Here is a 24472-nt window from a genome sequence, read left to right on the forward strand (position 1 = left end):
GTGGATGCTAACGGGATGTAAGCCCACAGTGCTGCCATAGCTGTAGGAAGGCATTGCTGCCAGACTGATGATTAAATGAACCTAATTAGGTGAGAGTCTAGGTATGGATAAAGGTAGGGTTAGGTAGAGCTCATTATAAAAAGGCTGGGTTTGGGAATAAAATATTTCAATGTTGTCTTCGTTTGGGTTATTTGGGAGAGGAGCCCAGGAAGCACCAGAGGAGAGTGGGGAAGTGAGAGGGATGGAAGCCAATAACGAGTTAGCAGAATTGCCAGGTGGGCAGATGTTGCTTAATCTCTCTGGAAGCTACAGGGAGCCAGGGCCAAACACAAGCCTCTGAGACCCAGAGTGGCAGAGCTGGCATTTTTATTCACTAATTCTCACTCATCCTTGGTCGAGGGTTGTGTCCAGCCTGTTCGATCCTCAGCACTTTTGCCAGGTTCTGGTTTGGGCCTCAGGCAGAGTGCCGTGTGGTACTGGCAATTGGAAGCATTTAGTTGACACTGGGTGGTTGGTGACTGCTGATGGGACAGGGCGGTGAGCCATTCACCATGCCTACTACAGTGATCAATTTTAAAATTGATATAAAATATTAACCACTTCACTAGTTAACAATCTTCAATTTTTAATAAAGACTTCTTTATGGTAAGGAATGAGGGGAAGGCACACCAACTCTGTCATCCTCAAAGTTCCCTTCACTTTATTGTTTGAAACCATGAAATCCTGTCAGAAAACCAGCAGTCACCCCAGCCTTGTCCTCAACCCCTCTCTCCCTCACCCCTTACGCCCAGTCCACAAAGCTCCTTCAGGTCTACTTCAAAACAATCGGGAATTCATCCATGTCGCTCTGCTGCCCCTCATTAGACCAGGACAAGGTTGTCTTTTTCCTGGACCATTGCAATGGTCTCCTTCTAGGCTCCCCACATCCACTATTCTTTCAGTTTTTTGAACCCACAAGACTTTTCCTTGGAATGTTCCTCCTCCCGACCCCATTTCAGCCCGACCCTAGTCCTCCAGTGACTTGCTCCTTCCTATCCTGTAGGTCAGGCTGAATGTCACTTCTTCATTGAAGACTTTCCTCTCTCCAGAAAGATTTCCCCATCCCACCTGCTATTCCCAACTCAGTTCCTGGTTTTCTTCTTGGCATGTTTCACAATTTGTAATTGTGTTGTTTATTTTACCTTTCTTCCTCTCTGGAATGTAACCTCTGTAAGGGCAAGGAACACATCTGTCTGCTTGACCACCATATCTCTTGTAGGGTTGCCATATTTAGCAAACAACACTACAGTTTTCCCAGTTAAATTTTAGATAAATCCTGAATACTTTTTTAGTACAAGTATGTCCAAAGGTTATATTCAATTATTCAAAGTTTACTTGAAATTAAAATTTAACTAGGTATGTTATATTTTATTTGGCAATCCTAGTTCTCAGGCCCTGACACAATGGCTGACCCTTACTACATATTGTTGAATAAAAATATGGTAGCAGAATATCAAAATTGCTACTATGGCAACAAAGTGGGGAAAGTGCTAAAACGACAGAAATAAATACGACTTCCTATTCCTTTCTGTTCTGATATGCCTGTCTCCTCATTCCAGGAGAACCTAATTAACTCACATAAAGTCCCAGCAGCCCCATATTCTGGAAGGATGCTGGCTCAAGGAAGGGGCCATTAAGAATCTGTCTGGTTGTGGTCCGAGTACAGGGGCTCTTGATCTTTTTTGGCACAAATCTCCCCAGACTGTGAGCTCATTAAGGGAAGAGATGACTTCTTCTTTTTCAATAATTCATCCCCAGCACCTCACTCTGTCGCTGGCACATAGTAAGGACTCAAAGGACAGTTACTGAATGGACTGATAAGTGAGTGAATAGTAGGGTGACCAACTGTCCTGCTTGACGAAGACTGGGGGTTTTCTGGGATGCAGGGCTTTCAGTGTGAAAATTAGGGCAGTACCCTCAGTGAATGATGCTTACTCTCAGTGGCTGGCTTTCCAGTCCATTATCACTGTAATGGTTGGTATGTGACTACCAAGATCAGACAGCTGGCTGACCTGGCTGCCCATCTGTTTAAGGATGACACTAGATGTTTGAAGCTCTGCCAAGCCCTTTTGCTCCCCTATGCTTGGACTAACTCTGGGGCCTTGGCCATAGCTTCAGCCTGAACTCATGGTCCTTATGTTGGCTTGTTCATCCTTCTGACTTGGTCTTGTGGTCTGTGGTAGATACCCTATACTTGTCCTTCTGGGATAAAGGCACTCAGGCCAAGCATATACAAAGGTGTCTCAGTCCAATTGCGTGGACTTAGTCCTGGCTGCTACAGGTCTGTTCTATCAAGTGCTGGTTATAACCAATAATAGCCACTTCCACACAACATAGCAAGTATTTATTGAGTAATTAAGCCAACAGCCACAGAAATTTCCAAATAAATTTCTACAAATGCCTCAGTCACCTGACTATAAAAAAGTGAGTTCTCATTTTAACCTGCCCCTCCCCTCAATACTGCCAGAACTCACAAGATTCTAAAGGAAACAAACCCATTCTCAACTATGGTAGCAATGCTCCAGTCTCAGTTAGGTCCAGCTGGGTTCCTGGAATTGGGTGTAAAGTGGCTCTTGAGAGGCTCCCAGCACTTGTAGTAGTTCTCATCCAAGCAACTGGAGGTCTTGAGCCCCCACTTGGTGACGGCCATACTTAGAGAAGACTCAAACATAAATGCCTGTAGGAAATGATGAGGAAGAAGTGAGGGGAAAACAAACACATCAGATTAGATGTCAATAGACAAGGTGGGAGTAGGCAGAATCTTTTTTTTTTTTTTTTTTTTTTGTATTTTTCTGAAGCTGGAAACGGGGAGAGACAGTCAGACAGACTCCAGCATGCGCCCGCCCGGGATCCACCCGGCACGCCCACCAGGGGCGACGCTCTGCCCACCAGGGGGCGATGCTCTGCCCCTCCGGAGCGTCGCTCTGCCGCGACCAGAGCTACTCCAGCGCCTGGGGCAGAGGCCAAGGAGCCATCCCCAGCGCCCAGGCCATCTTTGCTCCAATGGAACCTTGGCTGTGGGAGGGAAAGAGAGAGACAGAGAGGAAGGAGGGGAGGGGGGTGGAGAAGCAAATGGGCGCTTCTCCTATGTGCCCTGGCCGAGAATCAAACCCGGGTCCCCCGCACGCCAGGCCGACGCTCTACCGCTGAGCCAACCGGCCAGGGCCGAGAATCTTTGAATAAGAAATCATGTGTGCTAGCATGGTGAGGAGAGCAGGCCCAGGCCCTGGGTTCTGGCTCTGACTCTGCCACTTATAAGTGAGTGAGACCATATGCAAGACCCCGAACATCTCAGAGACTCAAGGTTCATTCTATAAAATGAAATGGGGCACAAAAGACTCACATTGTCTTTATAAGATTATAGAGCTAAATTCATTAGATCCAAGGGCAGAGATAGAGGAGTCCTAGAAATATTCATCTTCTTGGGGGTTCTCACTTACTGTGGCTATGTCTTTGTGAGGGATGCCACACTCTCCATTTTGAAGAGGTGGAAACTAAGGCTTACAGCTGGAAATGACTTGTCTAGAGTGATGGTAGCAAGAAGTGGCAGAGCTGGGATTTGAGCCTTTCTTTTCATGACTCTGATCAAGATATGAGCTGGGAAAAGTGAAAGGAGGAAAAGAAAGGAAGCAGGAAACAGAAATGGCTGTTGCACATTGAGAAAACCCATCCAGACCCTGGCTGGTTTGCTCAGTGATAGAGCATCATCCCAGCATGTGTATGTCCCAGGTTCAATTCCCAGTCAGGGCACATAGGAGAAGTGACCATCTGCTTCTGGCTGACCCTTTCCCCTCTGGCTTCTCTCTCTCTTTCTCTTTCTCTCTCTTCCCCTCCTGCAGCCATGGCTCAATTGGAGCAAGTGGGCCCTGGGCATTGAGAATGGCCTCACCTCAGGTGCTAAAATAGTTTGGTTGCCAAGCAACGGAGCAACGGCCCCAGATGGACAGAGCATCGCTCCTTAGGGGACTTGCCAGGTGGATCCCAGTCAGGCACATGCAGGAGCCTGTCTTTCTGCTTCCCTGCTCCTCAGTTAAGAAAAATATTTTAAATAAAAGAAAAAAAAGAAAAGAGAAGAAATGACATCCCAGAAGGGAGTGAATGGATGTCCTGCTGTGTTCAGGAGGTTTTTGTCTGGAATAGTAAGATTATGTAAGTGCTCTGTGCATTGTAGACATTCCAGCTTCACTGATTGCTAATTTTCCTACTCAATGTGGCTTTGAAAAGCAAAGAACAAAAACAAAAACAAAAACCCAAAATAAAATCCTAGAATTCTTATGTGTTTATATTGTTAGAAAATTTAAAAATACAGATGGGTGAAAGGAAATTAAAATTCTTTGTGCCACAATCCAGAGAACCCACATTAATGCCTGGTATCTAATATACATGAACTTCTTTTTGCCCAAAACGATGGAGACCATTGTCCCTGCCTGACTCGTCATGACAGGCTCGCTGTGTAGACCAGCTGTAATCATGTAGAGGTGCCTTCCATGTTGTAAAGCACCATTCAGATAGAAGACTTGTTATCATGGCCATTCTTATTGTTGACTCTTGCTGATTGCTTCTTAGGAGCCTTGCTGTCTGGCTGGAGTAACAAAACCCCACCCCAGCTGAGCTATGAAGACAGTTTTGTATAAAGTTAATTTATACCAAACTGGAATAAGAATGAGGCTTATAGACATGCCTGCATCCAAATTATATAATGGGAAATGGTGAGGAAGCCCAAAGTTAGGACTACATAAAATGTTGGGCCCTCTCTCCTGGGTAGTCTGGGATTCCTTGCTACCCAAGGCCTCCCAGCCCCCAAGCTCTTCATATAAGAGAGTTCTTTGTTATTAGGGCTCCAACCCCTAGACCTCACTCACAGTCTTGCTCTCATAAAAACAGCCCTGTCCTGTGCCTCAGTGTTGCAGAACACCACTCCGGTAACACCAACTATCCCAAACGTTATTGAGCAGCAACTCTGGAGTAGCCTGTGCCTCTCCAGGAGCCTTCAGAGGCAATAGCTTAACTGAGATTCTCAAACTACGTTTCACAGAGAAGCAGGGGTCTACAAAGACTCCGCAGAGGCCCTTGAAGGGTCCAAGGAGCTGAAGTCAAGCAGATTGGACTCTTCTCAGCCTCCCCCTGCAGACCAGCTCCGTCAACTCTAGGCCCAGGATTGAGACTGAAAGCAAACTGCACTGGACAGAGGGACAGATAATGCTCCCTGCTTAGGTAGTTTGTAAACTGGGCATGGAGTTATGCGGACCTGCGCTATTCATTTTAAAGTCAGATGGCATTGAAGGCATTTGTTTAAAAGTGTAACGCAAATTTGCATATGATGTAGCATAAAATTACTTCTTGTGGTCCATAAACTCTACCCCCATGAGTGCAAAAATAAAATCAAGTACTACAGCTGTCTGCAGTTGTGTTCAGCTTCAATGTTTACGGCCTGACACAGGAGGAATACAAAACAGGTTTTAAATCCCATCAGTTTCATCCCATGCCGAAGGAGAGCAAAAGAAAATGAGAAAACAGCAGAGAGTCCCAGTCCTGACTACAGCGATGCATTCTTCCTGACCCTCATTGGCCTGAGAAACCAACAGAAGATGACATCCTGCACCTTCTGCTACTGCGGCCCTAGGGGATGACTTCAAAAAGCAGGAGATGACTCTGAGACAAAGCATATACACACAGGGCTGCATGCAGGTAAGGGAGGACCCTTCCCATAGTACTAATAATACTCCCTCACATTTGACCAGTTCTGGACAGTCTGTAAGGTTAAATTACAGCCACTTGCTGGGTTGGATACCCATTCTACAGATGAGGAAAATGAAGCACAGAAGTTAAGTGACTTATTCAAGGTCACGCAGGAACTAAGAGCTAGGATTTGAACCCAGGCCTGATTCCAAGTCCCTTTCTACCCTCACTACAGTAGGAGTTTAGTATCTACAGAGGCATCTGCCTGCACATGGGAATAGGCACACACCCTCCTCTCTGGACTCCTTCTCTGTGACTTGGTAAAAATAAAAAATAGATACTCCTCTCAACAAGAGTGGGGAGCCCAGAGGCCACCAGTGCCCGCCACTTAACTTGCTTACCATGGTGCCATCAGCAACCCTCTCAGGTACCAGTTTGGCTTTGCTGGCCTTCTCAAAGCAGTCAGCATCAGGCCCATGGGGCGTCATTGCGCTGTGCAGGCTGCCCCCTCCTGGCAGGAATCCACCTTGCTTTGCCTCATAGTGACCTTTGATGAGTCCCATGAATTCACTCATGCAGTTCCCTGGGAAGGTTGAGGCAGTATTATTTTTATTACCCAAGGCAGACCGGTAAACATCAAGACCCCTCAAACATTATTTCTGCAGAATACCAAGAAGATAGGAGAATCTGATACATTTCATAAGATGAATAAAGAATACAGATTGACAGAACAACCCCAAAACATTCATCAGTGTGAAATTCTTGGTAGGCAAAGCTCTACTTCCTCATCATGTGGATTAGCAGAGGTCCTGTATTCCACAGCCTGAAAAAAATGTGGACAGATCATAGAAAATCAGGGTCCAGGCAAGAATTTTAATAATAATTGAAATGTAAATTTTAATAAAGAGTGGATGTACTCCATCATTTAGCCTTGTAAGCCTCATATCAAAATTATCTTCTTTTGTGATCTGAACCCCTTTCCAAACAGCCCCACGAGTATACATGTATCACCATATTTCTGGTTCCCATGCTAGAAAACTGAAGTGGTGTGTGTGTGTGTGTGTGTGTGTGTGTGTGTAAGAGTGATGTAATGGAAAGACGGTGGACTTAAAGTCCATTATTAAATAGTTATCTGTGTAAAAGGATCTCAGTATCTGCAAAAGCCAGTCCATAGATGCCATATTCTAACAAATCTTATCTTCTGTATCTGAATCTGGTATCATCTTATTCTTCCAATCTTAAAAATGGCTGTTAGATTCATTCTTTTATTTCTATATCCCTTGACATTAGCTTCATAGAATTCTAAAATTTTAAAATTGGAAGGGATCCTTACTTCAACTCAATACAGAAGAATTTTCTATATCATTCCCGACAAATTATCTTTTGTGCTCTGCCCATATGCCTTCTTTGAATGGAAGCTCTCTACTCAGAAAAGCTGCCTGAGCTGCAAACTACCTAAGCTCTCTACTAAACAAAGCTCAGGGTGTTAAAAAGTTCTTGCATATGAAATGGAAATTTGCTTTCACATAAAGTACATTGGTCCTAGTTGTGACACAAAATTTGACAGAATTTACCAGGTTCCCACTCTTAGAAGTATGTTTCTATTGAAATAAAGTTTTTATTAGAACAGCAACAGATTTAGAGCAAGAGTTAAAGAATTATAACATCTGAGTAAATTGAAGTGCCTTTTCATTCATTCACCCACCTACCCATCCATCCATGCATCTGTCCATCCCCCTCCCCTATTCATCAGTATATATAATTGAACACTGTGCTATGTACTGATGGAGATGAGTAAGAAATAGCCTGTCTAAAATCACTTATAGTCTGTTCCAAGAAAGTGCTAAGAGTACAAACCATGAAGAGAGTAGAGAGATATGGCAGTGGCAACCCTTGCAAAGCCAAACATTTGACATTATAAATGCCCCACCCTCTTCCTTGCATGTGAATTATATCTAAGTGCCAACATCTTTCTGTAACTGACTAAGCAGCCATACCCACCCTGCTGCAGGCCCCTAAAGAAAAGGTAAGACCCAGGTCATAGCTCCAATTGTTTCTCCATGAAGCAGAAATAGAGAAAAAGAAGTGACTATAGGCATAAAATGTCTCAATTTTAAAAGCAGTTCTACTCATGATTTAAATATGCTGTCACACTCCTCACTCCAGTATGTGTCCTCAGGGTCACACTCATGGCCTAATTTTAAGAAGAGAGCAAGACAGAATTCAGCTTTGATCTGAATATGAGTTTACGTAGCAATGAGTGTAGTTATGACATTTCTATATGACTTTCTACATTTCAAAGGATAGTAGGAGGTAGACCTTGCCTTTCTGATTAATGTTGAAACCAGTTGACCAAAGTGCATTAAAATGACTGGAGGCAATGTTTCTACACAAATAATTCTCCACTTCCCCATAAAGTCACATCAAAGTAACAAAGATTTTGATTATTGCTCAGATAATATTTTAAATATCTCTAGTAAAAAAATAATTTCTAGCCCTGGCTGATTAGCTTGGTTGGTTAGAGCATCATTCCAAAACATACGGATTGCTGGTTCAATCCCCAGTCAGGGCACATACAGGAACAGCTTGATGTTCCCGTCTCTACCTCTCTCTCCCTTCCTCTCTCACTGAAATCAATAAACAAACAAACAAAAAATTTTAAAAAGTAATTTCAGATTTAGAGTCTGTTGTTTTTCCAACCAACTTGAGGCACCTATATCTTTCTTGAGATCTATCTATCCTAGGCCCGATTGACTTGCAAGTCTTTTTTTTTTTTTCTGAAGCTGGAAACGGGGAGAGACAGTCAGACAGACTCTCGCATGCGCCCGACCGGGATCCACCCAGTACGGCCACCAGGGGCAAGGCACTGCCCACCAGGGGGCGATGCTCTGCCCCTCCGGGGCGTTGCTCTGCCTTGACCAGAGCCACTCTAGCGCCTGGGGCAGAGGCCAAGGAGCCATCCCCAGCACCTGGGCCATCTTTGCTCCAATGGAGCCTTGGCTGCGGGAGGGGAAGAGAGAGACAGAGAGGAAGGAGGGGGCGGGGGTGGAAAAGCAAATGGCCGGGAATCGAACCCAGGTCCTCCGCACGCCAGGCCAACGCTCTACCGCTGAGCCAGCCGGCCAGGGCTGACTTGCAAGTCTTTTAAAAAAATTATGAGAAACATTTCACAAGGCCATTTGTTTCAGGCAGTCTGAACTACAAACCAAAATCAAGGAGTGGGTTGAGAGCTTGGCATAGTAGCAGACATGTCCAACTCAGACAGCTCTGTCCTTCCCTCCCTGGGAAGGAGACACCCCCAGGCTACCATTTCTCAACACTGGGTCTCTATACCACCTTCATCGGACTCTCTTGACTTGCTTAAGCAAAATACAGATTGAGGTTCCATTCAAAACCAATTAATTAAACTCTCTGAGTGTGGGCCCTGGGAACAAAAATTGGGAAAAAAAAGAATTCTAAGTAGTTTTCATGTCCCCCAATGTTCTTAAACATTGGTCCCTGGAATAGTAGCTTTGGCTTCATGTGGGAACTTATTATAAAGGCAAATTGTTGGGCCCTACACTGGACTTACTAAAGCAGAAATCTGAGGGTGGGCCCAGGAATCTGTGCTTTAATAAGCCCTCCAGATGACTTGGACAATGTGCTAACTTTGAGAACAATTACCTGAGGCACACACAGCAACCCCAATACAAGAACTATGCAAATTAGAGAATGATCAAGGACTAGATGTGTGGTAAAGGCGCTAAGCCAGAGCAGTTCTCTCTCCTTGACAATAGGTCCTCTAGAGCAGTGGTCCCCAACCCTCAGGCCGCGGACCGGTACCGGTCCGTGGGCCATTTGGTACCAGTCCGCAGAGAAAGAATAAATAACTTACATTATTTCCGTTTTATTTATATTTAAGTCTGAACAATGTTTTATTTTTAAAAAATGACCAGATTCCCTGTTACATCGTCTAAGACTCACTCTTGACCCTTGTCTTGATCATGTGATACATTTATCCGTCCCACCCTAAAGGCTGGTCCGTGGAAATATTTTCTGACATTAAACCGGTCCGTGACCCAAAAAAGGTTGGGGAGCACTGCTCTAGAGAACTAATTTTCAGGAGACCAGTTAAGACCTGTGGTGTGCTTAACATTCTTCAAAAAGGACAGTTTGTTACAATGTTATTCACAAAGCACCTCGTGTCTTTGTAGTAGTAATTAATTGTATCCTCTTCCCAATCGTAATGATGTCATCTGGAAAGGTGCTGGAATGTGACCATGAAGTGGCCTTCTTCCATCCTAAAGACCTCTGCAAATGCCTCAGTTGCTCATTCAGAGCACCTTTCTATCATGTGGTGCCCTGGCATCTTGGAAGCTGGTACTGTGGTTAACTAAGGTGAGGGGTTTGTTTTTTAGAATGTTGCTGCTCAGAGATTTTCCAGAACTCTATGAACAAAAATACACTCTCCAGGAAGTGAAATTATACATCAACCTTTGGGTTGGGTTTACAGCTAAGCTACGTCACAATTAAAAATGCCAACCTTGTTAAATACAACCTCATTCTTGGTGATGCATTCACTATTAGGTAACTAATTGAATATTTATTAGATGCTTATCATGCACGAGCACTGTGCTAGGCACATCAGTTAGTGGTCATGAGTGTCTGCTCTGGTATTAGACAGCCTGACTCTACCACTTAACTAGATGTGAGGCCTTGAGCAAGTACCTAATCCTTCTTGTCTCAGTCCCATCCTCTGAAAAAATAAAGGGGATAATGATACTACCCATCTCTGACAACTGTTATGAGGACTGAAAGAGTTAATACTTTTAAAAAACTTATAACAGAGCCATAGAAAACAGGCAATAATTGTTAGCTGTTAGTAATAAAAATAATATTAGTAAAACAAAAATGACAAATTCATAAGTTCTGTTTTAGGCAATGAATGCTTTGCAGAACCTGCTTCCAGAATACGGTCCACCCCCTACTGCGAGCTGCAGTCCGCTCTACCCTGCCGGGATAACTGGAGAAGGCACATTTGACTGGTTCTTAACCAGACCTAGGTAGTTTGGTTTTCCCAAACAACAAATGAAACAAAAGGAGCACCTGAAACAGAAAGCAATGTCTTGCTTCACACTTTATCAGCCTGTTTCCCTCTCTTCAGAGCCAGAGGAACTGGGCATAGGCATTACTAATGTTTCCCTCTCAGAGTCGACACACCACTGCCATCCCATGGGGAAGTTGTGCTATTTAAGCAGCTAACAGTCAGTCTGGGGAGCAGCCCCTGGACCTCGGGAGGCAGGGCGTCTGGAAACGCCCCCGGCAGTATTCCCTATGAGCAACGCTCACTGCTTTGCTGTCTCTTTGGTTCCCAAATGTGGCCTGGCAAAGGGAAGACTTACTGTGGTAATAGGGAGGTCTGAAGGTCTTATCAGCAACCCCCCATCGAGGTGGGAAGATGACAAAGTCAGCGATGGCCACTCCAGGGCGGAGGGACTTGGCAGTCAATACTGTGAAAATGGACGGGTCCTGTGAAAGCACAGGGAGAGGCTGACACACAAGGGAAGGGAGGCGACTGGACGGTGACCCACATGCTCCCCACCCAGGAAGGGGTTGTTGAGTGACACTCTAATACTCATCGAACCACATGGGTCAGGCTCAGAAGTCTGGGCCTGTCACTGAGGCTCAGTAATCACTCATCTCACTTCCCCCCTTGCTGTGTGTGACCCAGAACGAGTTCACACCAGTTAAGAGGATTCTGAGCGGCTTTTCCACCCTGCTGAGTCTATTTCTTGTCAGTATTACCCTGTGGGCCCGAGAACCCGCTGAGCCTGCCTGCCTCCCACCTCCACCAGCTGACCAGAGCCGAGCTGTGCTGCAGGGAGCTCTTGGCAGAGGGGACGCTCAGAGTAAGGTGGCGATAGAAATACAATATCCAAGCTTTGGCACAAATGTGGGATCTGCTTCTCTTTGGGGGGGACCACAGATCCCATATGGTATTCTTCTTGCTTTCTGACCCTTGTTTGATTCTGAAATTTAAAACACACCACATACATCACTAGTTGGGTGGTGGTAGTTTAAAGGGGAGCAGGTAGGGGAACTGTTATGATTTTAAATGAACTTTACAGTCCATTAGTGGAAAGACTGAGGTTCAATTTATTTGGAATCAATGATCAGTTTGCCTTTAAATGCCATGCTGTGGTCTGAATTCAAAGATGATTGAGAACTATTCCCTACCCCTTTAGCATTACTGGTGGAGGGGTGCGGTAGGTGGACTACAGGAGTAATAAAATAGGTGCATGAACAACTACTCACAGCAAGGTGCCAAGGGCAATCTAGCTTTATCAATAGAAATTCAAGAGAGTACAAAGAAAGGAGTGCCTGTCTTTACCTGAGAGGATCAGGGAAGGCTTCATAGAGGAGGTGACATTTGAGATAGGTACTGAAGACTAAACGGAGAAAGAGAAAGAGAGAGAGGAGGAGGGAAGGAAGGAAGGAAGGAAGGAAGGAAGGAAGGAAGGAAGGAAGGAAGGAAGGAAGGAAGGAAGGAAGGAAAGAAGGAAGGAAGGAAGGAAGGAAGGAAGGAAGGAAGGAAGGAAGGAAGGAAGGAAGGAAAGAAGGAAGGAAGGAAGGAAGGGAAGAAGGAAGGAAGGAAGGAAGGAAGGAAGGAAGGAAGGAAGGAAGGAAGGAAGGGAAGAAAGGAAAAGGTACTTTAAGCACAGAAAACAGGAAAGACATCAAAATGCACACAGGTTTTATTAAGAGGCAAGAAAGCTAACGCCCAGGGTGCACTGGCAGAAGGGAGAGGGATAAGAGGTGGTACTGGAGAACAAGTCCGTGACTAGAAGGTGAAGAGCATCCAATACCACACTTCAGAGCTCAGAGTTAATTAACCCTGAGCCAGTTAATAAACCACAGGGAGCCGTCCAGCAAAGATTTGCTAACGCTGTGGTAGAATGATCAGATCTGAATTTTGGAAGAGTAACTGCAGCAGCAGCAGCAGCAGCAGAACTACAGAGGAGATGGAACCCAGGTAAATTCAAGTATAAAAACCAACCCTTATTGCTGTGCGAGTTAACACTCATCTATCATGGAAAATGATCTGAAACTGCTAAAGAAAATGTAGTGAGGCCAAATAAAGCTCTGTCAGTGTCTCAGGATCCTTTTTCATGCTGTTCTGGGCATGATGTTTCATTTTCTTTTCTTTGGTATTTTTCGGAGTCGCTGCTCTTCAGAAAGGTGGTTTTGTCCCCAAGGGATAGGCTGAACTGGCTAAGAATAATCTTTCTGTCCTTGGTTCTCTGCTTTCTGCTCTAATTATCCCTCTAGCTTGTGGGTTAAGTTAATCTATTATGAACTTGGCTACAAAATGAACTGTCCCCCAGGACCCCAGAGCTAGCACTTTATCAAGAATGTGGGGCCTCTGGGGCCTGCACTGTAGACCAGGGACCTATTTGTGGATCCTTAATTGAGTGAAAAATATGATCAAGTTCATACTCTAGAATTTCTTTGGTTTAAACTCAAGCACTGAGCACTGTGAGTAACTTTATAAGAGAGCTGTCTGCTCCATTGCTGCTAGAAACAGCCAGAAGTAGAGGCACTGAAGTAGGTGGCAAGAGCCCTTTTCACGAGGTAAATAAGTTTTTAGCCATCTGCTGTGACTACTTTTACGTAGAGAATGGAGCTGTGTTCATGGGTGAATGTCAGTGTCTGGCCTGGCTTCCTCACTAGCTATGTTATTTAGTCTTCTACCAAAGCCTTGCTGCAGATCATTCAAATTCTTGTCAGCACAATGACAGATGACTACATTTATGGCTTCCAAGGGTGACACTGAAAATGTTAAACCTGCCAATCTTAGGGGTCTATTGTTAACCAAAAAGCCCCCCTCTCCAGAGGCCCTCCGGGGCCCAGACTTACTGCATGGTCAAAAGCCACTGCATTGATGACCATGAAGTTCTCCAAGTTGTACTTGTAGGGAGTGTAGTTCCCGTGCCAGGCCACGACATTGAATGGGGAGACATCCTGGTTGCAAAAGAAAAAGCAGAAAAGGGTGATCTAAGCACCTAGTGCTTTTGTACCTGTGATCCCAGGCTGTACTTCGCATCATGCTCTTTTTGGATTGTTTTTGATCTCATAATTTAATCATAGCATTCTTTGGGAGAAGTATAACCCTGAATCATTCTGTGGGTGCTTCCTACATCCTTGAACTATCCCTTGTTTAGCCACGAACCCTATTTTTTTAGTTCATGAGCTGCAGCTGCCCCTGATCACATGTGCAGCAGCAGAAGCACAGCACATTCTCCAAGCAGTGCTTTTCAACGATTTTTTTTTTCAACGATTTTTAACACAACTGTGAGCATCTGTGGATGCCGGCAATTCTCAGACCATCTGGGCCGCCTGCTGCGTTTCCTTGTGCGAAGGGCAGGTGTTGGCTGTGACTGTTCTCCAGGTGATTGCTGCCTAGAGGAGCTTCCAGCAGACACAGTGCCCGGTGGAGAGCGCAGGAGGGTAAGAAGGTCTCTAAGAATTCCAGCCCCAAGGACTCGGGATTTCAGAGCAATCCTAAGGTGATGCTTCTTGAGTGGCCCTGGGTGGGAGATAAGTGTTCTGTTGTAGATCAGCGTTCTGTTGTAGGAAGGTTGCCCCACAGCAGATATGGGTCTATGCTGGAAACAGTATCCAACTCAGAAGGTTTTAGACTTTCCTGGAGGGACTACTGACAGGTGGACTGGTGTTAAGTGTACTGACTAGAGGTGGGTGGTGTGGTATCTGAGCCTAGGAATAGTGAGAGGACATTGCCATTCCTAGGCCTGTGGGATATGGGAAGAAAACGTTACAGAAATCCAGCAAGAGCTGAAGACACGAAGAAGGGGCTGCCGGTAAGGTGCTGGTTAATATTTTACAACCAGCAATCTGGAAACAAAGCAACAACAACAACAACAACTCTGATTAATAGCATTTCTGATTTCTGGGGCATAAATACTCTCACCATGATGATTTTTGAGCTACCGATGTGCTGGCACTAAGCCCAAAGCTGGGAAAGAAGCCAAGCCAGTATGAACCAGCTCCTGCACGCACTGGGCTGCCCAACACAAGCTGAGATTGTGGAGGGATGCAGACCCAGGAATGGAGGAAACAGAAGAAGAAAAGCTCCAACTTGTCTTTTCTCCTGCCCTTCCGTTTCCTGTGAGACCTCCCTCCCACTAGTTGAACCCAACCAAAAGTCATCTGGCCGGGAAGCTGGGTGATACAGTCCATGTGGGTCAAGCTCCAATGACATAGATCATGGCAGAGAAGGGAGAAAGGGTCAGTATGAGCTCACACAGAGGATAACCAGCACAGGGTCCACTCAGAAAGTGGAATTACTGGGACTGCTGGCTGCCTCTAGAATAATGGTTTTCTATCAACTGTATGTCAACAATAATATGGAGAACATGCTTAAATTGAGTACAGATTCCCATCTCCCACCCCTAGAAGATGTTGTTCTTGCCAGGCTGGAGTTGTATCTAAGAGTCTGTATTTTAAAGAAGTCTCTCTAATAAGTTCTGATGCAAATAGTCTCTGAACCACATTTTGTGAAATCTTGACCCAAAGACTATGAGGGTGACAATATATCAAGGAGGGTAACCGTTAGCCCTCAAAGGTTAATTTTAAGTGCCAAACTAGTTGGCCTCTGTTGGTTAGCATACCTTCTAGATGCTGTCCAATAACATGCCTTGGCAAAATACAGGCAATAAGTCAAATGGGCAAAAGTGAAGCAATGAATAATGGTAAACAAAAGAGATGTTTGGAATTATATTTGTTATATGATTACTTTATGCTAAAATATTATATATTCAGTTTATAAAGGAATAATAGAATATATACTAATTTTATACTATAGATCGGGGTGGTCAACCTTTTATACCTACTGCCCACTTTTGTATCTCTGTTAGTAGTAAAATTTTCTAACCACCCACCAGTTCCACAGTAATGGTGATTTATATAAAGTAGGGAAGTAACTTTATAAAATTTATAAAGCAGAGTTACAGCAAGTTAAAGCATATAATAATAATTACTTACCAAGTACTTTATGTCAGATTTTTGCTAAGTTTGGCAGAATAAATCTTTATAAAACAACTTACTATAGTTAAATCTATCTTTTTATTTGTACTTTGGTTGCTCCGCTACCACCCACCATGAAAGCTGGAACACCCACTAGTGGGCGGTAAGGACTAGGTTGATTACCACTGCTATAGATGATATAAAATATATACTAACATTAGTATAGATATATTACAGATTATGTTACAATTATTGTTTTTATTATTATCTATGCCTTTCCTTATCTCCTGAATTTACTAGGCTGGTGGAATAAACCAAATCAAGCTAATTATCTGAGTTCTACTTGTTCTGTATCAGTCATTGCTACTATCTGAAATATGGTGACCATTGATGAATATATATATCTTGGATGATCTGCCTGTTAACTCATTCCCCTTTTCAGAACATATTATGCTGTCTGTATATTATGTTTTGCCCACTGTTTATATCCCTGGGGTTTTCGTTACTTGGTGAATAGAAAGAGCATGACCAACATATATGGTTCTACCACTTACTGTGACATTGGACAAGTTATTTGTCACTACCTGGCTCATTTTCACACCTACAAATAAGGCAAATAGTATTTTATTTGTGGTGTCTTAGTGGTGTAGTAAAGATGAAAGGGTATGTGTAAGAATTTTAACACTGGCTTTGGCAATTGGTAGGTGCTCAATAACTTCACTCCCTCCCCTGCCTACCAACCCTCTTTACCTGTTTGGCAGCAAACAGCTTTCCCTGGTATTTATTAATCACAGTGTAACCACCTGGCACTTGGCGATCTTCATACCAGGCAACGGGTATCAAAAAATCACGAGGATTGGCCAAACCATTGGCTCCTAGAATGAAATAGTCTCTTAGACACTTTTAAAGTCACATTGGAAAGATGCTCATGGTGGCACAAAGAAAAAAGGCCTTGTTCTATGTCAAGAGCCACCCTACAATTTGCTTTCACTGTCATCATCATCATCATTGCCAACATCATCTCCCAAAGTTATAGAGTGAACAGGGTTTATAAAACCACTTTACATATATTATCTCATCACTACAGGTGAGGGAAGGAGAGAGGAGGAAGAGATTAGAAAATAGGAAAAGGGAAGATCTGATTGAAATATTAGACATTTTTCTTTCCAAGAAAACCCTGTTGACTCTAGAATGCATCTACAGTCCTTGACCTATAGTCCTTGAGAAAGGTCACATACTTGTGCCCCAGGTGTGCCTCTGCTCCTCAGACAGAACTCAGAATCAATCCAAGTCTGTCAAACTGCTCTCCAGCCTGACAAATCTGTCAAGGAGAAAGCATACAGGACTTGCCTACTTACTTTTGCTTTGCAAGTGTTTCCTCCAGAGAAAGAAAATAAATCAAAAGGCCAAAAATGAAAAGTGTAAGTGCAAAAATATAATTTAACTCTGAGAGGAGAGACCTGGGGAGTGTTTTATCATTTTTGGCTCCTGGGGTTAAAAAAAAAAAAAAAAGCCCCCAGCTGGTTAGAAAATTACATGCATTTTCCAGAGGGTCCACGCTCCATGGCCCCTGGGAGCTATGCTGACTGCAGAGCAGCAGGAAGCCAGAGCAAAGTGCGAAGAGCAGGTGGTGAGCAGGATGACAGAGGGCCCTCCATGGCTCAGCTGCCTTCTGCCACCTCCCACCTTCCTCTGACTATTTGGATCCTCCCAAGGGAGTGACCAGAGGCCCATGCTGGCCTGTCCCTGTTTTGCTTTAAAAAAAAAGCTGTTGACAAGGAAGGGAAGAATTGGGAGGTAAAACCACCACCTTCCGCAAACATGCCAGAAATGAAATGAGGGCCAGTTCTCCCGACCACTCTTTTCACTCCAAGAGATGTTTGGAGAACAACGCCTCCTATCACCTTCAGTTCCTCCCTGCGCCTCCTGCCACCAGCTTGCCAGAAGAATCAGGTGCGGGGGCATGTTAGTTCACTTTTGAAAGTTGTAATCTGCCATGCGGAGGCTGTGGCTTCTAGCTTCTTCAAGGCACTGAGCGATGTATCCTTTTTTGCTGTTAAGTGTTGAGATTTTGTGGAGGGTGCTCAGTAGGTTTGTGAAGCTCATAGACTATGTGTCACTCAGTCTGTTTCCCTTTTTCATTGGAATATAGCACCTGCCATTTTTATGGCTTCCCACTATATTGCCTTCGTACAACAAAATAACTTAAGAAAATGATATCCCTTCTGTTCACAAAGCTCATCCCTACTTGTATGCTTTTGCTTAAGCTGTTCCCTGTCTTCTTTAGTTTTCCTCAACTTTTCATCAGGAATTAGCTAAAGCTCTTCTCTTCTGTGAAGCTGTTTCTGGCGATCTGGCCCATGGTATCCCAAACTTCTATACCCTATTGGGGAGTACTCTGCTCTCCAATAGTCTATATACTATTCTAGAGAGAAATTTATAACGGCTTATATTGGGTCATTTTCTATTGTGCATGTTACGCACGTGTGGGAAGAGCCTTATGTTACCCTTGAAGTTTCTTTTTCCTTTTTAAAAAGATTATAATTATTTATTTTAGGAGGGTTGAGAGAGAGAGAGAGAGAGAGAGAGAGAGAGAGAGAGAGAGAGAAGGTGGGAGGAGCAGAAAGCATCAACTCCCAAAGGTGCCTTGACCAGGCAAGCCCAGGGTTTCAAACCGGCGACCTCAGCATTCTAGGTTGATGCTTTATCCACTGCGCCACCACAGGTCAGGATTGATGATGTTTCTGTCACTATCCTCAGCTCAACATTGGAGCTGAGACAAGGTGATGGATTAATAGATGAATAAACTAATAAACAAAGATTTCATTTCATCAGTTGGGTCAGCCATACTACATGGAGCCCCTAAACTAGGAGGTCTGACAGGAAAATCTGGCATTGCTCAGGGGGTTCTAATGTTTCTAAAGTTTCCATTTACACTTGGTCCTAGAGAAGAAGTTGTTCAAAGGAAAGTTAAAGTTTGAGTGAGATAATGAGGGGAGATGGATATTTAACTCTCATGCAATTATCTGTGATCTATATCTCAAGCCGGTTTAGAGGCTTATAGTGAAAACTTACCAATTGGTCCCAGGTCAGGCAACTCGAAGTGGACACCGTAGACCTCCAGGATGTAGCCCCTGGTCTCCTCAAAGACATCGACACTGAACCGCATTCCTCTCTGGAACAGAAAGCAGACACTGGTGTGCCCTCCCACGTTGTACCTGTGGTTATAAGGAACCCCCAGAGCTACTGCCAGCCCCACATGCACAAAGTAAAGCTGTAGTCTGTTGAGATAGGTTTGAGAGATAACCCATTCAAAGACAAGGCAGATCCCTGGCCGGTTGGCTCAGCGGTAGAGCGTCGGCCTGGCGTGCAGGGGACCCGGGTTCGATTCCCGGCCAGGGCACATAGGAGAAGCGCCCATTTGCTTCTCCACGCCCCCCTCCTTCCTCTCTGTCTCTCTCTTCCCCTCCTGCAGCCAGGGCTCCATTGGAGCAAGGATGGCCCGGGTGCTGGGGATGGCTCCTTGGCCTCTGCCCTGGGTGCTGGAGTGGCTCTGGTTGCGTCAGAGCGACGCCCTGGAGGGGCAGAGCATCACCCCCTGGTGGGCAGAACATCGCCCCCTGGTGGGCAGAGCGTAGCCCCTGGTGGGCGTGCCAGGTGGATCCCGGTCGGGCGCATGCGGGAGTCTGTCTGACTGTCTCTCCCCGTTTCCAGCTTCAGAAAAATACAAAAAAAAAAAAAAAAAAAAAGACAAGTCAGATATAAAAATTTAAATCCGAATTCCATCTGTGACTCAAACCAACTCTGGTCTATTCTTTCATTTGGTTCAGAGATAACAGTGCCCTGATGTAGCCAAGTTTTTAAGAAATCCATCTTTACTGCCCTCTACCCTCCTCCTGAGCTGTATCCAGAGTGTGTATTGGTACTTAGGAAAGTGAACTGATAATGTTTTTGCTTTATGATTGTGTGCTCTTTTAAAACAAAGAAGGCACGCAAGCCTGTTTACCCTTCTGCACAGGGAGCTTTCTCTGTAACTCAAGCTCCTTCCCCATTGCCCAGACATAACAAAGAAATTTTAGAGTTGGAAATAGCAGCAGCTGCAACATCTGATTGCTCCCAAATTAGAGAGAGTCAGGGAGAAGGGGACAGACACATCACTCACCTGAATTACACAGATCTCATTGGGCTGCACAAGCATCTTGCCAAACTCAGTGTAAATGAGAAGTTTTCCTTTCTGGGGAACTGACAAAAACAAAACAAAACAGTGCAGCAGTGAGCATTTCTTTTACTGCAGGAACCGCTTCTTGAAGAGTAGAAGGCTTAAGGATGGCATTTTTTTTTCATTCCCAATGAATAGAGCTTTACTGAATCTCATAGGGAAAAATGTATGACAACTTAGGTTACCTATTTTATTATCTAAAGAATGTGAGTGAAAAAATTGAAGCTTGTATATACACAATTCTGTGGAATGACCAGAAGGGGAAAAAATCACTTATTTCTGATACTTTCCGCAGAAGACTGTCATCTGCATGTCTAATATCTACACCAGGGGTAGTCAACCTTTTTATACCTACTGCCCACTTTTGTATCTCTGTTAGCAGTAAAATTTTCTAACCGCCCACCGGTTCCACAGTAATGGTGATTTATAAAGTAGGGAAGTAACTTTACTTTATAAAATTTATAAAGCAGAGTTACAGCAAGTTAAAGCATATAATAATAATTACTTACCAAGTACTTTATGTCGGGTTTTCGCTAAATTTGGCAGAATAAATCTTTATAAAACAACTTACTATAGTTAAATCTATCTTTTTATTTATACTTTGGTTGCTCCACTACCACCCACCATGAAAGCTGGAATGCCCACTAGTGGGCGGTAGGAACCAGGGCTGACTACCACTGATCTACACCAAAGTGTTCAAAATATTGGTACTAAAACCATCAAAAAAGAAAGGGCAGAGCAGAGAATCTCTAATAGACATTCCATTTTAGGTGCTCTCATGAAAATCTGTATTTAAATTTTAGATAGCAATGACAGTCTTTTCTTGGGCAAGTATGAAGGCAAATAGAGTTATCTTAATAAGTTAATCACATCGTGGTGTTACTCTTCATTTATTTCCAGCTGCCCAGATCTCCCATATTAGAACGACTCAGCAGAAATGGGCAAAATCAGAAAGACCAGGACCTAGAGTGGAGGCTTTGAGATACACTAGGAATCTTTTCCAGACCACCAATTGTCTTTAGACCTTAGTTGTAGATTCCACTTTGAATAAGATTGAAGAATGAAGAAAAGGAATATGTATAAAATTAAAAAGCAGCTTGTGACTAATGCTAAATTCACAGTGAAGAGGTCCAAAATCTTTAAAACTTACCAATCAAGAAGTCTCCATCTGAATTGTAAAAGCATCTGAAACATATAGAATCATTCCTGTGATTTTTCAATTTTAATACCATCTAGACAAATTAATTTACTGTGCAAATTATTGTTCAATATCCACTCTGTGCCAGGCTTAGGGCTTGGTATAAAATGGTGTACAAAATGACCCAAACTCTGCCCTCATGAAGCTTAGAGTCTAGTAGGAGGTTGGATACAATCAAACAATTACAGAACTATGGATATATCATTATAAACTGTAGTGGCACTATGAAAGTCAAGTCTAGAGGAATGAAAGAATAATGGACATGATCTAGCTTGAGGAGTCAGCAAAAGCTTCCCTGAAAAAGGGACATTTACATGCAATCTGAAGGAATCATCTAGGCAAGGCTTTAAGGGGGGAGAACATTCCAGGCAGAAGGAACAGTATGTGCAAAGCTTGAGGCAAGAGGACACATAGCAGGTTGTAAGAACTGAATGAAGGCTAGTGTGGCTCAAGTGGAGAGAGAGGAGGTGCTTGATATGAGGTTGGGCCCCAAGGGACATCTCTTGTGCCTTGCCATAGGGCTATGATCTTGGACCTGATTCATGGCTCAGATAAGTTTAATGACTTGCCCAAGGTCACTCAGTCAGGAATGGTAAAATTACCTTTGGACACAACAGTCTGGTTCAAAAATCGATATGATATTCTGTTTCCCAAAGAAAAGGCAGGAATGCCATTCACATATGTTTTTCTAATTAAAAAAAATATCTGAGCTCCTCTATTTAGGAACTTTAAGCTTACACAAAGTTATTAGCTGAAGTCAATGTCTGTCAGCTTGACCTGTCACTGACAGGTGGTCCTAATGGCTGCTCTTGAACTCAAGAAGAGTCTTGGGAATCTTGGAAATTAAGAATATTCTAACCCAAATCTGGTTAAAGTCGAAATGACTTGGACTGCTCCTGCTTTCCAGTGCCCCATCATCCCTTTTCTATTTCCATCCTTATGTGACATTTAACTTATGTCACAGGAGTCAATCAAGATGGAAACACTCATTTATTATTATTAATAAGTGCACATCAACATTGCTCTGGGGGAAAAAACCACAGTAACAAAAATAACCACCTGGATTTGACCCTCTGGTGTGCAGCTTTGGGGGAATGGGGGTGTCTTGCCTCAGCACTGAGCCACGTACCTGTCCCCCATGGAGGTGTTGCAGAGGAAAATGTGGACAGCAAGCCCATTATTAGATCTGATGTCTCCAGCTCCACACAAGGTATGCAGGCCCTGGGAGAGAACCCCAGGAGAGAGAAGGGTGAACATGAATAGTGCCTAAGAGGCCATCCCTCCTCTTGGCCCCTGAGGGCCTGGGGATGGGGTTGGGGGGTTTGGGGAGGAAGGTTGCAGCATTAGGAACCAGTTAATGCCCCTCATATACACCAGACCATGTGGGCAGCCCTCTGTTTATGAATAAGTTCAGCCCCAATCTCTCCAGAGCAAGGCAAAGGGAAGCACTGACCAACTGTAATCCTCTGCTGATCATGCACAGTCCAAGAAACTGCACACACAGGCTTTCTAAAACAGCCCTCAGCCCCAAAACACAGATTACAAAAGAGCTAGCCCCAAAGAGGGTGCTCTGCTCCTCCAAGGTCCATAATTCACATGGGGGGGGGCTACTTGTATTTTAACTCAATTTTCATTTTTGGGGTCTATGTAGATGAGTCTACACAGGGTTTGGAGCACTTAGTATGGGTTTAACATCATCCAAACAAATTGGCCTGTGGCTGGACACCTGGACTCTCCCTAAGTAAACCATGAACTGAGGTTGGTCTGCAGAATCTTCCACTATCTTCTTTGAGCCCCACTTTCTTCGAGCTCCTCTTCTCCTTCCCCACACACCCCTTGCTCTGAGCACAGGTGTTCCTATACTCTTAGCACCTATAACTGCCAAGTAGAACTTCTAATCAGCATTGTACTAACTAGGGTTGCTAGCCTGAGTTGATCCTATTCTAGCCCAGGGCTCTAGTCCAGGGAGTTCCTAAAGTTGGATGGGAAGAAATTATATATTTATTTTCACTAATTTCTGACTGAAATATATCATTTCCTTTAATTAATAAACATAAGCAACAAACTACAGCAGTATTAGAAGTGCCTGTAACCTTGACACTGACAAAAACCATGGATATATTTAGATCACACTATAGTTGTTATAGATCTCCCAAAACATCATTTATGCTTATCTTTCTAATAACCAGAGTTATTAGACCTTCTCACAGATTTTGTGATTTAGTGCATTAATAAGGAAACATACAATATTACTATAAGCCAAACCAAATTCATTTTAATATTTTTATCACTGTATTTCAATATAATGGGCTTCTTTGTAATTTTATGTAATTTATTTTATGCATTTAAAAACAGAGGCTTCACCCGACTATCAAAGGAGTCTTTGTTCCAAAAACAAAGGAACCTGAAAAGGTAAAAGCTCAATTTCCATTGGTTGTTAGGACATGTAAATAGCCCACAAGTGCCCTTTGGTTTCAGAGGGGAGATGGTGGCAGGTAAGTAAGATCTGCCTCGGCAGGGCCTAAAGCAGGGGCAGGTGATGCTGCCTTGGCCGTCTGCCTCCACCCTGCTTCTGCTTGGCGATCAGCCGCAGATGGCTGGGTCACTCACCGAGGAGGAGAAGAGAATGGGAGGAGAGAAAGAGCGGTGGGAGGGTGTGAGTAGCGTTGACTTACGCTCACGAAGTCCACCTTCTTTTGAGATGCTTTTGGAATCTCAAATGGTCTCCATCTAAGCTGGAAAAAAAACAACAACCCACATACAGGAAAATGATTTCACAAGGGGAAACCGTAGACTTTCCAAATAAAAAGCATCGATTACAGAGAAAGGATTGCTGCTCCCTGCGAGCCTCTGACCATTTATGATTTTTTTTTTTTTTTTTTTAATTTTTCTGAAGCTGGAAACGGGAAGAGACAGTCAGACAGACTCCCGCATGCGCCCGCCCGGGATCCACCCGGCACGCCCACCAGGGGGCGACGCTCTGCCCACCAGGGGGCGATGCTCTGCCACTCCGGGGCGTCGCTCTGCTGCAACCAGAGCCACTCTAGCGCCTGGGGCAGAGGCCAAGGAGCCATCCCCAGCGCCCGGGACATCTTTGTTCCAATGGAGCCTTGGCTGCCGGAGGGGAAGAGAGAGACAGAGAGGAAGGGGGGAGAGATGGAGAAGCAAATGGGCGCTTCTCCTATGTGCCCTGGCCAGGAATCGAACCCGGGTCCCCCGCACGCCAGGCCGACGCTCTACCGCTGAGCCAACCGGCCAGGGCCTGATTTTATTTTAAATGTAATAACTATCCGTTATTTCCTTAAGGGGGCTCA

At 44.2% G+C, this 24472-nt stretch overlaps 1 protein-coding gene across 1 annotated transcript in view; it reads right to left on the reverse strand.

The window, feature by feature from the left end:
• Positions 1-2361: 2361 nt before the first annotated feature.
• HGD (homogentisate 1,2-dioxygenase) overlaps positions 2362-24472 on the reverse strand; it is a 46066-nt gene continuing 23955 nt past the window's right edge. Inside the window, exons 5-14 of the mRNA XM_066241201.1 lie at positions 23834-23893; positions 22288-22379; positions 21111-21145; positions 19904-19983; positions 18817-18916; positions 16492-16616; positions 13615-13719; positions 11100-11226; positions 6120-6301; positions 2362-2716 (exon numbers count right to left, since the gene is read on the reverse strand). Coding sequence (XP_066097298.1) covers positions 2567-2716; positions 6120-6301; positions 11100-11226; positions 13615-13719; positions 16492-16616; positions 18817-18916; positions 19904-19983; positions 21111-21145; positions 22288-22379; positions 23834-23893 — 1056 coding nt within the window. The 3' untranslated portion in view covers positions 2362-2566. The remainder of the gene's footprint in view (positions 2717-6119; positions 6302-11099; positions 11227-13614; positions 13720-16491; positions 16617-18816; positions 18917-19903; positions 19984-21110; positions 21146-22287; positions 22380-23833; positions 23894-24472) is intronic.

Source organism: Saccopteryx bilineata, chromosome 8, assembly GCF_036850765.1.
Source record: "Saccopteryx bilineata isolate mSacBil1 chromosome 8, mSacBil1_pri_phased_curated, whole genome shotgun sequence".
Classification (NCBI taxonomy): domain Eukaryota; kingdom Metazoa; phylum Chordata; class Mammalia; order Chiroptera; family Emballonuridae; genus Saccopteryx; species Saccopteryx bilineata.